The sequence below is a fragment of the Triticum aestivum genome, chromosome 1B, assembly GCF_018294505.1.
Source record: "Triticum aestivum cultivar Chinese Spring chromosome 1B, IWGSC CS RefSeq v2.1, whole genome shotgun sequence".
Classification (NCBI taxonomy): Eukaryota; Viridiplantae; Streptophyta; class Magnoliopsida; order Poales; family Poaceae; genus Triticum; species Triticum aestivum.
In genome coordinates this window covers 389,825,960-389,839,570 of record NC_057795.1, presented here as the reverse complement: position 1 = coordinate 389,839,570, position 13,611 = coordinate 389,825,960, and the positions used below count along the sequence as shown (strand labels likewise).

Below are 13,611 nucleotides of genomic sequence, written 5' to 3'. Positions count from 1 at the left end.
GCTGGATTCCTCTAGTTGGTTTGAAAGAGCCAAGCTTCTCACCATTGAAAAGAACTGAAAATGAGACAGATGATACCATAGCCATGACTGTGTTTATCCACTGTTCTGCAAAGCCAAGTTTAGTCATGATAGCTCTCAAATATGTTCATTCTAACCCATCATAGGCCTTCATCATATTCAACTTTAGTGCACAAAAACTATTTGACTTTGTCGTAAAATGCAAACATTCATAAGCACATCGGGCCGGGCTGCTTGTGCCCTCGTTGGGCTGGGCTGCTTGTGCATTGCCGCATGGCTGGCTGGGCAATATAGTCTGCGATGACGCGTCTCCACCCCTCCTTCTCTTGTTTCTGGCGTCGCCTCCGTCCGGCTCCGCTTCTTCCACCCGTACCCGTAGATTGATTTCCATCCGGGTCCCTTCCGTTCCACGGCAAGTATCCGTCGCACGGTGAGCTACTGCTGCTGCTGCCGCCTAGTCCAATTTCCCTTCTCGTTTATATCGTCCAAAAAAAAACTAGGGTTTTACTTTCATCTTCCTCGCCTCGCCTCGCCTCGCCGCATTGCTCTTGTTCTAGTTGGCGGTGGTTGTCGCCCTCTCCCTCCCCAAACCCTAACGGAAAAGGCTTCTCCAGATTCAGGCCCACCCTCGCCGTCGTCCATGGCGCTGCAGTACGTGGAGGCGCAGCGGCAGGCGCGGCCGGACCTCGCCGACTGGTACGCCGACCTCGCCGACCTCTACCAGCGCAAGCTCTGGCACCAGCTCACCCTCAAGCTCGACCAATTCCTCCAGATCCCGGCCGCACAGGTACCTACCCCCTTCCACTACCTTCTCCACTCCCCCCTTCCCTCTAGAACCTAGAACCTAGAACCTAGATTTAGATGCAGGCTCCAGATGCGCCGTTAATTGGCATGTGAGCAACTCATGCGTCTCACATGCTCCAATTCGATTTCGAGCGCTATTTTGTGTCTGATTTGGTCACCACGGCAATTGCTGTTTATTCTGCAGACTGGCGACACGCTCATACAGCTCTACAACAACTTCATCTCCGATTTTGAAACAAAGATCAATTTGCTCAAACTCGCCCAGTTCGCCGTCATAGCCTCGCGCCAATATCCCGACAAGGACGCCGCCATCACCTTCCTCGAGGGGATAATCACCAAGCTTCGCGAAACCAGGGAGCTGCGGATCAATGAGCCTATCCTTCACGTCAAGATGCAGATCGCGGCAATTCACCTCGACAAAGGGAACCACAAGGAGTGCAAGAACCTGCTGGAGGAAGGGAAGACCACCCTGGATGGCATGACTGATGTGGATCCTACGGTCCACGCTAGCTTCTACTGGATATCGTCTCAGTACCATAAGTCGCTCCAAGAGTTTGCTGAGTTCTATAAGAACGCACTTCTCTATCTGGCCTACACAACCGTAGGGTCTCTCTCAGAGTCATTCAAGCTGGTAAGTTTTGCAGTTAACAATTTCATCGATTGTGCAGCAGAAGAATGTGTTTTATTCAGTCTTTTCTTTTATATAGCCTGAAATGGGCCATGGATGTTATTTCTATGTATATTTGATACCTATTGTCTTGAAACAGGACTTGGCATTTGACCTTTCCCTTGCAGCCTTGCTGGGGGACAACATCTACAACTTCGGGGAATTGTTAGCTCACCCTATTGTAAGTATTGCTTGTCCTTTTGTCGAATTAAGTGTTGCTTGTTCGTGCACGACTGTATTGTTCCCAGCCCTGAATTGACGCATTTGTAGTTTGTTTTTTGCATAGTGCGTATGTCATCTATTCCACTTGCTTCTGGATGCTGTTACATGCATCTTTCCACATACTTGATCGTCCTGATTGCTAAATGACAATTTCTTTTGAATTCTACACTGCAAGTATCAAAGGGATGGATTTTGTAGTACCCACTGAAACAGAGTGCCTTTCACAGTATCAAACACAAATATAGCAGTATTAATTGTTGAACTCTCATTGGCAACTATGTTAGTTGGTGTATGCAGTTATAGGCGAGTGATCAAAATTAAGCTATGCAAAAGTTTGACAGAATAGTTATGAAGCCTTTTGTATACAAAGGCATGCACTATATTTACTCATTGGTTGTGAGCACAGATGATTCTTTTGGTTAACATAAATATAGCAAACTACCTTTTAGTTGGACAAGTAATTTGGGCGTACTACTACTAATATCACTACTAATATCTGTTTAAGACAAGCTGACTAGTAGCACATGAACGTCGTTCCTTCTGGATTTGAGTTAAACCTATTTGAAACTTCTCATTCCTGAAGTAGTGAAATTACTCTTGTTTGTACCTTATAGATCAATAGTCTTATTGGGACCAAGGTGGAGTGGGTCTATCACATGTTACAAGCGTTCAACACCGGCAACCTAGCTCTCTACCAAGAGCTTTGTGGGGTTCACAATGCTGCTCTTAGTGCACAGCCTGCATTGGTGCAGAATGAACAGAAACTGCTTGAGAAGATCAATATTCTGTGTCTGATGGAGATAATCTTCAGGTACCATTTTTGGGCTATTACTTTCCAATATCACCTCCATTTCCTGTCGTGTTTTTTCCTAATATTTTTTGTTGTGTTGCATTCTTTAGCCGGCCATCAGAAGATAGAACCATCCCATTAAGTGTTATTGCCAAGCAGACTAAGCTTTCAACCAGCGAAGTGGAATGTCTTCTTATGAAGAGCCTCTCGGTAACTTCATTTCCTACATTCTTCCGCCATAAGATTTCCGTTTCATGTTCATAGAAACTTGTGTATTTTGTTGTATGCCTCTTGTTTTATGCTTGCAGTATTTTATGTTATGGCTTGGGAATCAGAACCCAGCACATATTTAGACAGTGGGTTGTTATGGAACAACAATTTTTAATAATTCGTGATGTGTTACTGAATTGATATTCAGATCCTTTCTGTTCACTTGTGGCGTACTACTGTTTAGGTGCTATTTAAAAACTATTGGGTTTTGATTGCAAATCCAACTGTTGTTGTGTGAGGTATATACAAATGCCCGTATCTTGTTTTTTTTACGTCTACTGTTTGTGTTGTCTGTCCATTGTGTCATTACTTCCCATCTGTTTCAGAATGCTGGGTGCTACTCCCTCCTTCTGGTTTATTGGTCTCCCTCGTATTTTGGGTCAAACTTTGGCCATCTGTAAACCTAACAAAATATAAATTATATGAAACAAAAAATATATATTGTTGGATTTGTATTTAAGAGAGGTTTCCCATAATATAATTTTTACGACATGTAGTTTACATTTTATTAGCTATAAATTTATGGTCAAACTTTAGCCCAAAATAAGAGGGTCCTTGTAAGCCCGGACGGTGGTAGTACTTCAGATCTGTTTCAGTTTCCTTCCAGATTTTGTGCATCAGTTCCAGTAGTAGTAATGCTGTCCCTGAATGTTCTTGGGAGCCAAAATCGTGCTTCCCCTATAGTTGAAGCAGCAGTGGAGTTCCCTGAATTGCATATCTATTTGAAACACTCACATATTTCCTGTACATTGCAGGTTCATCTCATAGAAGGAATCATCGATGAAGTCGACAGCACGGTTCATGTTTCGTGGGTCCAGCCTAGAGTACTTGGCATCCCACAGGTGAAGGCGTTGCGTGAGCGCCTGGACTCGTGGGTCGGCAAAGTGCATACCACACTGTTGTCCATCGAGGCAGAGACCCCCGATCTCGTGGCGGCTTAGCTTGTTGGCCAAAAATGATTCTGAATAGGCTTTGGTTGCGAGCAAGGCGGCGGTGTAAAACGAGAGACCATCTGGCTGTGCTGCGCGTGCTAGCTGCTCTTTTCTTGATAACGAAAACTTGTTGCCTCGGGTGTCCTATTGGTCTGGACTTGTAACTTGCTTCTATCATCACGGATCGAAACAGAGAAATCATACCGGCAGAGGGCGTCACTAGTTTTTTTCCTGTCGAACTTTATAATCTGTAATCCAGCGATTTGACATTTCTTCTTCTTCCATTGTGCTATCGACATGGACACGCAGGAAAATCTTGCTCATTTTCTTATGTTTGTGCCAGACAATGAGCCTTTTGAATTCTGGCTGCGTACGGTTTCTAACCATACAACGCATGGGCCTCGTTTTTAATTGCATAAAAGAGCTTCATATTGTTGTTTCTCCCTCTGAAAGCTGCACCCTTGGCTATTGCTTGTAATGCATCATTGCTAAGCATGCATCAATTTCGATCGCGTGATAAATAAACCCAAAATGCAGTATCATACTCTATCTACTTGTGAAACCTCAAGATAAAGCAATACGACTTTGACAGAATTAGTAACGACAGCAACAAAGCATTTAGTTTCAACTTGAACTTGGATAGAGGTGAAACCATAAGATCTCGTAAGGCCTGGACTGGATTATCTTCACTGGAGGCCTGCACTGAGTATACCTGCGACGATGTTGGATAAGCTTCTTTGACAGATTTAATATACATCAAATATCATGTGAAATGATCCATCAATGTTACTATGTCCAGACAGGCAAAAGAAAATGTTACTATGTCCAGTACTCGTATTTGGGAATTGGGAGGTTTGCCTGCCGTTTCAGCCTCCTTCCTCCCCACGTAACGCAGCGCCGCCGCCGTGCCCGTGCCGGCGGCGTTTGCTTGCTCTGCTCTCCATGCAATTAGGCAGATATCACTGAGCTCCTCCCCGCCCGTGTTCGCGCCTGCAATGCCAGCCTCGCCGTCCCCGCCCACTCGCTGCTTCTATGCTCCACGCCGCACGGAGGCGGACACCGCCGCTCCCTGCCAGGCTCGCCGCCGCCTTCTTCGCCGCCAAGCCCCAGCCACAGCCCCAGCCGCCCACCCTGTCTCCGCAGATCGTCGAGGCTGCCGTCTCCCGCTGCCCCTCCGACGCCCTCGCGCTCTCCCTCTTCCTCTGGTGCGCCCGCCGCCCCGCCTACTTCCACCCGCCCTCGTCCTTCGACCGCGTCCTCCCCGCCGCCACGCGCCTCGCCTCCCGCCTCGGCACCGCCCCGGCGCTCCTCCGCGAGCTCCAGAGCCTTGGCTGCCCCATCAGGCCCCACACCTTCCTGCTCCTGCTCAGGCTCTACTGGCGCGGGGGCCTGTACCCGCTCGTGCTCCACCTGTTCGACGAAATGCCCCGCTGGGGTTTCCACCACAACGCCTTCGCGCGCAATGTCGTCCTCGACGTCCTGCTCAGGACCGGCTCCGTCGACGACGCGCTGCGCTTCGTGCAGGGCAACCCGTCGCCCAACTACCTCACCTATGCCATTGTCCTGACTCATCTCTCCAGAGCCGGGGATTGGTCAGGGATGCGCGTCTGTTTCACAGCTATGCTGAGCCAAGGTTTTCTCCCCAGCACCACTTCGCTCGCCTCGGTGTTTGCCTGTTGCAGTAAGGCTGGTACCATGGCCGAGCTACAACAGCTGCTGTCCTATGCGCTTGTCTCGGGCCAGCAGCTCAGTCCGGCCATGTGGACGTGTCTCATCGCTCGTATGTGCAGTGAGGGAAGGCTAGACGAGGCCTGTAAAACTCTGGGAAATATGGTGCGTTCTGGCTCTTCACCAACAGTGGTGACTTACACACCGCTTGTCAGAGGTCTCTTCCGAGCTGGGAGGCATGACATTGCCAGTGAGCTCTTGGGATCCATGGCATCCAACGGTTGCACCCCAGACCTTGTTATGTATAATGTTCTGATGGACTGCATGATGAGGGAGAGGAGGTACGATGAGGCCATAGACATCTACCTACATCTTCATGGGAGCCAGATAAAGCCGGATGCATACACTTTGTCTACTTTGGTTCAGGTATTGCAGTTGTCACGGAACATAGATCTTCTCCCTAGGTTAATCCTGGGCTCGGATATCTCTTATGATCTTGTGGCTTGCAATTCTATGCTGAGTGCTCTGTGCAAGTCAGGGTTTCCATCCGAAGCCCTTCAGTTCTACATCGATATGATTGGTTTGGGCATCAGGCCAGACAGCTACAGTTATGTTGGATTGTTGGATAGTTTGTGTCACTTGGGAAGGATAGATCATGCAGTCAACCTCTACCGCAGTGTTGTCACAAGCAATCCTGATTCAGACGCCTACGTCCATGCAGCCATCCTCCGTGGCCTTGTTAGAAGGGGCCAGAACATAATGGCATTTAGGATTCTCAGGGAGGCTGTGCGTCAAAATTATGCACTTGATACCGTGTGCTACACCATTGTTCTGCATGGTCTATTCCGAGGTCATTTTGTTCAAGAGGCTCGTGATTTGTTTGACAAGATGAAGGATTCAGGAGTTGCTTCCAACACTTGTACATACAATGTAATGCTTCGTGGACTGTGTAGAGCCAGGGATATGCTTGCAGTCACGCAGTTACTAACAGAAATGGAAGGCGCCAATGTTCAGATGGATAGTATCTCATTCAACGTGGTAGTTGTGCTCTTAGTGAAATTGCAGCACATTAGTTCGGCAACAGCTTTGATCAGAGAAATGCTCAATCTAGGCATGAAACTAAGCACCAAAACTTGCTGGTTACTTTCTCAATCAATTGGTCATAGATTCGTTTTGGAGGATTCCATCAGTGCTGAAAGTGATGGGTCTGACTCAACATGCGATCTGCTTGTATGCTCAGCTTCATAGTCTACTTTTAGACGGAACAAGCATGCTGTTTCTGGTATCTCCACTTTGTGATGTAATTGATACAAAATATAAACTACTAAAGGCTGGAGAAATTCTAAATGAATTTCTACCGCAAGATCCTTGCTATAACATTTTCCCCTTGAAGCGCCCAACAAAAATTACCATAAATATTGAAGAGATGTTTACCTCGTAGGTACATACCTTTTGAATATCATCCCACCATTATTTTGATAAATTTTAAAATGTATCCGTAACTTTGGGTTCTACTCAGATGCAGGTTGGTGAGACATGTGCAGTTTGATTTAACACCGAGAATGAGGCAGTGTGCTCTTGGCAATATTGAATCTTTCCATGACACGATGCTGATGTACTCTATTTCAAGAGGCTTACACCTAAATGATTTTGCAATGCCGCTCATAAACTAGATTTGAAAGAAATTGCAGGTATACTTTAGTTGTTTCTCCAGCAATTTTCAAATTGTACCTTATGCATTCTCTTCAGAATATAGTTTAACAGTGTATCATCGTTACATAAGTTCCAACTATGCCATGCATGATTTCTTTTTTTAACTATTTGCATTCAGGAATTTCCCAGTCCATTTTTTAGTAATTTGTGTTGATGCATTACTTTTACAAAGAAAATGGCATTTCTGTATCCGTTTTAGCACTATCATGTCTATGTTTTATATGGAATACGCACACACATTTTTTTTCATTTTTTTTCGAGAAACTGGCAGGAGCGCTCCTTTCAATTAGAAGATATCACTATCGGTCTGAATAGGAGTGAGCTCCAACTCTGAATTGTAGAAGTTGTATCCCGAAAGGTCAGGTACTTGTAAGCTATGGTAATCATATTTTGTCAAGAAAGAAAGTAAGAGTTGTGACCAAAGAATGACATTCAGCTCAAATGCGAGAGATTGTGTAATGTAAATTATTGACATACTGACAAAACATTACAACCAAAAATAATGATAATATACTAGAGATATCCTATGCCAATTGTTGTGACGAACTTGATCTGGATTCAGCTGCAGATTAACCCATCATGTAATGCAGAATGTGGTTCATAGAGTGCCCTTTTGGCCTGCTAGGGAACCCAATATTGTACTGTTGTCTTCAGCAATCAGTATGTGAATCCAACAAGAGCTATGAAGCTTCAGCATGAATTGGGTCAAGGGAAAGAGAACGACCCGCCTAACTGTTGATTGGCAGCTGATGACGGAGGATTGATTGCAATCCAGAGCAATGAAATAGTGATGGAAACTAATCCAGCCCAGACATACACGATGGTGGGTGTCCTGCCTCTCCTGCCCATGAGCCCCTTTGCAAATGGATATAAATGGGCAAGCACCCAGAAGCTGAAAAACACTCCACCAAGAAGCTTGCTCCATTGCGGGATTGTGCTGTAAATTGTGCGGCTGAAGCCAACAGCAATGGCAACAAGGTTCACCATGATGATGGTGAGAGGTGGTATCATCAATGAAGTCCACTTTACTTCGTAGAGTTCTGCAAATTCATCATCGATATCGTCACCCACCTGCTTTGATGTGAGTGTGAATGAGATCTCAATCCCTGCAACAACTTTCAGTAGACCTTGCATCACAGCAGCTAGGTGAGCACTAGTTCCACCAATAAGCCAGAATTGTTCATTTCGCCACCACTCTTCCAGTGCAATTCCAGACCACTTGATCTCCAGCATGGCCAGGAGACAAAGCGTGACGGTGATGATAAGTAGGTATGTCAGGAAGGTGACATTGAGTGTTTGCACAATGAACTGCCCTGAGAAAAGGGAGAGTGCTGGAAGGAAGCAGTAGACAATGAGGAAGATGGATGTGAAGGGATATATGCCAACATTGAGGTATGCAATCCTTTGTAGTACCTGTGAAGAAAAAATGGTTTGTCATATTTTTGGTGAGTCTACTTTAGTAAGGGATGGAAATAGAAAGTCTTGAGGGGCTTGTACCTTCATTTTGGAGCTGGCAAACAATGCATTGTTCCGAGAGAAAAAGATCTCGACAGAACCAGTAGCCCACCGAAGAACCTGGTGAAGACGATCTGTGAGATTGATAGGGGCAGTGCCGCGGAAGGCATCACGCTGTGTGACACAGTACACTGACTTCCATCCACGATTATGCATGCGGTACCCTGTCACAACATCCTCAGTGACAGATCCATAGATCCACCCAACACGAGTGCCCCACTCTGTCTTCTCTTCATACCAACATGAAACTACACTGATTGCTTCTGCCACAATGGATGCATCCAGTATTTCACGTGGAATTGTTAGAGCACCAGGTGGACGCCCATTCTTGACAGATGGATGGTCAGCCAAGGGCCTTCCCTGGAACTCTGCTACTGGGATGGAGTCAATGAGAAAGCTGGAATTCCCAAACTTCTTCGGGAATGTGGCGAGGTTCATGCTGTCCCCGTCAAAATCACCCATACGGAGAGCCATTGTCTCCTCGGGATTAGCATTGGAAGCAGATGCCTTGCGTCGTCGTGGGAGGCAGCAACCACAAAAGCCTGGGCTGTGATCCTTGGAACGAGGTGGGTCAAAGCCATATAGGGCGATTCGCCGGAACAGGCATCCAGTGCCGACATACACTGGTCCTTGCAGACCATCAAGAGCACGCATGTTTATATCAAAGAAAACAGTATTGTGGTTAGCATACCGGTCAGAAGGGTCAATGCCTTCAAACCTCTGAGGGAACTGCACATAGCAGAGTCGGTCACCACCACGGTCCATCATGAAGCACATGCCCTCCCTGAAGGCCTTTGAGTTGTAAACGTAGTGATCACAGTCCAGATTAAGAATGAAGGGACCATTGGACATGATGGCTGATGCACGAACCAATGCATTCATGGCACCTGCTTTCTTGTTGTGATCATATCCTGGACGTTTCTCTCGTGACATGTACACCAGCATTGGAAGTCTTGTATCCACTTCTGAAAAGTCAAGAGGTGACTTTTCAATGTTCCCATACATTGGCATGTCACTTGGTGGTTTCAGCATAACCTGTGATATAGAAGAAACATGTAAATAACTAGGTCTAGACCAGAAATTGTGTTTACGCAATCATCATCGAATCAGTACCTGTATGATTCCTGCATGATCACCACGTGCATGATCTTGTGACGAATGAATCCATGTACCGGGCCAGTGAGTGCTATCAGCCATCCATGTTGCCTTGGGAATCTTCACTGGCTCAAATTGCTCATCACCTCCAGCTTTGATCTTTTCCCTTTGAAGATTCATTGCCTGGATTTCCTCACGGGCATGGTATGCATCAGAGCGGCGCCGGATGGAATCTGGCAAGCCATTAACGCGAACCTTGAACTCGTCATACTCACGCTTGATCCTTCTCCTGTCCTTGACAAAGTCGGCCTTCACCTTATTCTTGAAAGGATCTCTCTTCAGGTTGAAGTAGCTGTCTGGGTTCCTGGGTTCAATGTCATGCTTCCTGCAGAATGGCACCCAGAAATTGGCAAAGCTTGCTGCCTCAGCCATCGCCTCGAAGGTTAGCAGTGCCCCTCCATCATCTGACACATAACATGCAAGCTTATCGACAGGGTAGTCAACTGCAAGGATCGAGAGAATTGTGTTTGCTGTGACCAGGACCGGCTCCTTTTCTGGATCAGCAGTTGACACAAAGATATCGATTCCAGGGAGATCAGATTTGCCTGTTGGATTGCTCGGCGTTGGTGTCTCAAACTTTTCTTTAAGCACAGAGAGATCTGTAGCACGGTTGATAGGGCAAAGCTTTGGAAGCTGGTCCAACACCCATGAAAATGCGAACCAGAGCTCACAAACAATTGACATTCCCCAGAGCCAGATGGCGTCATCATTTTGATGCTTGATACGCCACATGAGGAAGAAGGCCAGTGCAACCAATCGGATTAGGACAAGGAGCCTGCATGCAAGAGACAATTCAGACAAGAGGAAGGTCTCCCAAAATAGCAATGCACCTAGATGTTGTCACGTGTATTAATAAATATCGGTATATTTTCTGTGTAACTGAAATTTGAACCAACAAGTAGTAGAATACTATGCAAGTGTGGGATCTTTGCATTTTCTTTTCAACTGCTATATGTGGATTTTTTTAAAGTTTTGTGACAGAGAACACATTTAACTAGTCTGTGTGCACATGCTATGGTATTTGGAAGAACTGTATAGGCACACTTTTTTACTAGTCTGTACACACTATTATCTTTGGCTGAAATTGACAACTCAGTCACTATATATGCATTTGATTGGTATTGAAACCAATTGGTATAGTAGGGTTATTTACTTGGCTTCCTTGTAGCATTTCTCTTTGCTAGACTACATTTACTTGAAGGTTAACAGCATCTGGCTCTAATCACTTTTTAACACCATCAATTTTATTAGGGGTTGGCCTAATGAGAGGGTAATGCATAACTGCAGTTCCTTTAGTTTAATGTAAAATCAACTGATTCATTATTCTTGTGTTAGTGGGTAAGCCAGCATACTTCTTGTTTAGGCATTAACCCGTACATATAACTTTTGATTGACAGGTAACAGTAATGGCACATGTTTTTAAGGAAAAAAGATGGCACCTGTAAGGACTGATGACAGCAGCTGGAATCTGGAGCTTGCGGGTGAGTGGCCGCCATGGTTTAGACATGAGCTCCTTGGGGTGCCCTGGTACTCCATTTCTGCCATCGTCGTCCACATTGTCGTCTGGCCAAATGGCATTACCATAGCCATATGTCCCCTTGGTCTCAAAGAGCCAGCGGTTATGGTCAAACTCACCGGACTGGTTGTTCATAGTGCCCTGCTTCACCAACGAAAGACGCCTCTCCATCTTGCCCCCTGGCCCATGTGGCAGCGACAGAGCCCGTGTCAGCTCATTGCTGGAGTTGGAGAGAACTTCTTCCCACTCGGTGTGCTTGTAAAGCTCTTTGCACCCGGGGCAGACACCGCCGCCACCCTTGACGGCGTCGGTGAAGCAGTCGACGCAGATTTTGAAGTCACACTCACAGGGGAGGATGTCCTCCCCACGGCCGTTGCGCATGATCTTGCTGTCGCACCCCTCGACCATGCAGATGGAGCCCTTGGGGCCAGATCGACCAATGTCGGAGTCAGGGCCCTGCTTGTCCATGACATGGGCACGGGTGACGCTGTTGAAGCCGCCGGTGAAGAGCGAGCTGGAGACGTACTGCTCGTCGGCCTTGGTGCCGTCCTCCTCCATGGGCTGGTTGTCGGGCGTCATGGGGATGTGGACATGGTAGTCCTGGAAGTCGACGCTGCTGATCTCTGAGTCGAGGTCGTCGCGCGAGTAGCTGATGAAGCGCCCAGACTCAGTTCGCCGGCCGAAGACCACCTGCGGCGCCGATGTTGGTGCCGTGGGTGGCTTGCTGGGGCCGTGCGGCGGCATGCGGCTGGAGCCGCTGTTCTTGAGGATTCCCTTGGACCCCATGGCCTCCTCTGTACGTGCTCTTCACTCTGACTCTCTTCTTCCTCGTGATGTTGTTATTATGCTGTTATCTTGTGGCTGATCTGCAGGATGAATAATATGCCGAAACAAAGGAAAACATTGACATTAGTCTCGCTGTAGATTTATTTTTGCCAAGACATATTTGGAAAGCACAGCATACAGGAAATCAAATCGTAATCGGCAGATCATAACAACCAATAAACGCAGCCTGGGTGACGCAAAAACGAAATTCAAATGGATGCATGCAGGTTGTTTCCCTCTTTTTTTTTCCTCCAGGAAAAGGGGGAGAATAAATGGCAAGTGTATTTTGCTTTGTAAGGAAAGGAAAACGATGAATCAGTAGATTACATAGAGGGTGCATGCAATCAGGAAGGCGAATTGGGAATGTAGAGCAAGAGCAAAGGAAGGTTACCTTTCCCCCCTCATCTGTTGTGGTGCGGCAATGGCGATGGAATGGGGAGAAAGGTAGTAATGAGGAAGCGCGTCCACGGCCATGGCTGTATTTGAATGGTTCCATCCAATCAGCCAACTGGAGTGGAATCGAAGAGGTGCGTCAATACTGGGGAGGCGCCAAGGAGAGGGGCGCACGACTACTCGGTGCTCATGCATGATGCATACACACATATACATACTATTACATGCGATGCAATCATCAGTCCCGTTCATACCGATGGATGCCTGCTTGCTTAGTTATAACTTAATCATCCACACCTGATACCTGCTTTTACTACTAATTCTTTTATACATCTGCCACTACTATCCTTATTTTTTTTTTGAATTTTCACTACTATCCTTATTACTGCAACTTGGTTTTACCTTGTCCATCAGTCAATGATGTCTTTCTCACCTAGACACTGACCGTGTAATTTGTTTTTGTCTTTTTTCTTTGCACCAGAGGGCCCAAGTCTTGCAGTGAAAACTGAGTCAACCCCCCCAACACACGGTGGATAGCTTCGCGCAACAAACGTCCAGGCTCGTGGTCAAAGCATCAACCAAATGCATCGTGCTCGCTACTCCGACTCCTCACTGACATCATACACCCTGCAATCCAACCGCCAAATTCCGATCATGGACAAATATGTAGAAAAGAAGATATGTATAAATAGATTCATTTTTGATACGCTGTACATGCAAATCATGCAATTTCATGCCTCTCATGACTTTTTTTTTATCCCTACATTATTTTTCCTGTGCCAGACTTGCTTCAGATTTGAGCATTTGTCGTACGTACGCGCTGTTTTGCTTCTCCCATGCCCATACACCTGCAGGTTCAGTCACACGGGTTTGGTTTCCATAAATTTTGATAATATGCATGCACGAGGCCACTTCAGCAACCAACGGACGGATACTCTGAGAAAAGATAACACGTTCCAGAGGTCAACTCCGTCGAATTTTTCAAGTATCAACAACATGCATGGCATTACTTCACATGCATCCTGCGAGTTGCGCACACGACCAATCTTGTTTCCAACTCACGTTTTATAACATGATCAAATCTATATACGGGCACACTCCACTTGGTCTTCGTATACTGTTG

At 46.4% G+C, this 13,611-nt stretch overlaps 3 protein-coding genes across 5 annotated transcripts; 2 read left to right on the top strand and 1 right to left on the bottom strand.

Moving 5' to 3' along the window:
- Positions 1-297: 297 nt before the first annotated feature.
- Positions 298-4,034, top strand: LOC123126429 (26S proteasome non-ATPase regulatory subunit 13 homolog B). The gene is made up of 7 exons (XM_044546709.1): positions 298-448; positions 633-805; positions 1,007-1,453; positions 1,590-1,670; positions 2,326-2,522; positions 2,612-2,711; positions 3,527-4,034. Exons 2-7 carry the CDS (start codon positions 659-661, stop codon positions 3,710-3,712), a joined length of 1,158 nt encoding a protein of 385 aa, XP_044402644.1. The 5' UTR covers positions 298-448; positions 633-658; the 3' UTR covers positions 3,713-4,034.
- Positions 4,035-4,513: 479 nt separating this feature from the next.
- LOC123126393 (putative pentatricopeptide repeat-containing protein At1g16830) lies at positions 4,514-13,270 on the top strand. Of its 3 annotated transcripts, none has more exons than XM_044546707.1 (4): positions 4,514-6,808; positions 6,891-7,062; positions 11,152-12,066; positions 12,970-13,270. In XM_044546707.1, exon 1 carries the CDS (start codon positions 4,736-4,738, stop codon positions 6,617-6,619), a length of 1,884 nt encoding a protein of 627 aa, XP_044402642.1. In that variant the 5' UTR covers positions 4,514-4,735; the 3' UTR covers positions 6,620-6,808; positions 6,891-7,062; positions 11,152-12,066; positions 12,970-13,270. The 3 variants fall into 3 exon arrangements, with proteins under 3 accessions (XP_044402642.1, XP_044402641.1, XP_044402640.1); XM_044546706.1 differs by having other exon boundaries at positions 4,515-6,812; positions 6,897-7,062; XM_044546705.1 differs by having other exon boundaries at positions 4,515-6,812.
- LOC123126377 (cellulose synthase-like protein D1) lies at positions 7,497-12,056 on the bottom strand. Its single transcript, XM_044546704.1, has 4 exons — positions 11,194-12,056; positions 9,713-10,529; positions 8,582-9,634; positions 7,497-8,497 (listed from the first exon to the last, which is right to left on the bottom strand). The coding sequence occupies exons 1-4, from the start codon at positions 12,054-12,056 to the stop codon at positions 7,790-7,792; spliced, it is 3,441 nt and encodes a 1,146-aa protein (XP_044402639.1). The 3' UTR covers positions 7,497-7,789.
- Positions 13,271-13,611: the final 341 nt, after the last annotated feature.

Bases quoted from the DNA above. Each gene is read 5' to 3' on its own strand.
- LOC123126429 (XM_044546709.1), top strand. From the start codon at position 659: ATGGCGCTGCAGTACGTGGAGGCGCAGCGGCAGGCGCGGCCGGACCTC. The intron at 1,671-2,325 runs GTAAGTATTGCT...TGTACCTTATAG, and splicing joins AATTGTTAGCTCACCCTATT to ATCAATAGTCTTATTGGGAC. The intron at 2,523-2,611 runs GTACCATTTTTG...TGCATTCTTTAG, and splicing joins CTGATGGAGATAATCTTCAG to CCGGCCATCAGAAGATAGAA.
- LOC123126393 (XM_044546707.1), top strand. From the start codon at position 4,736: ATGCTCCACGCCGCACGGAGGCGGACACCGCCGCTCCCTGCCAGGCTC.
- LOC123126377 (XM_044546704.1), bottom strand. From the start codon at position 12,056: ATGGGGTCCAAGGGAATCCTCAAGAACAGCGGCTCCAGCCGCATGCCG. The intron at 10,530-11,193 runs GTGCCATCTTTT...TCTTGCATGCAG, and splicing joins GCTGTCATCAGTCCTTACAG to GCTCCTTGTCCTAATCCGAT. The intron at 8,498-8,581 runs GTACAAGCCCCT...TTTTCTTCACAG, and splicing joins TTGCCAGCTCCAAAATGAAG to GTACTACAAAGGATTGCATA.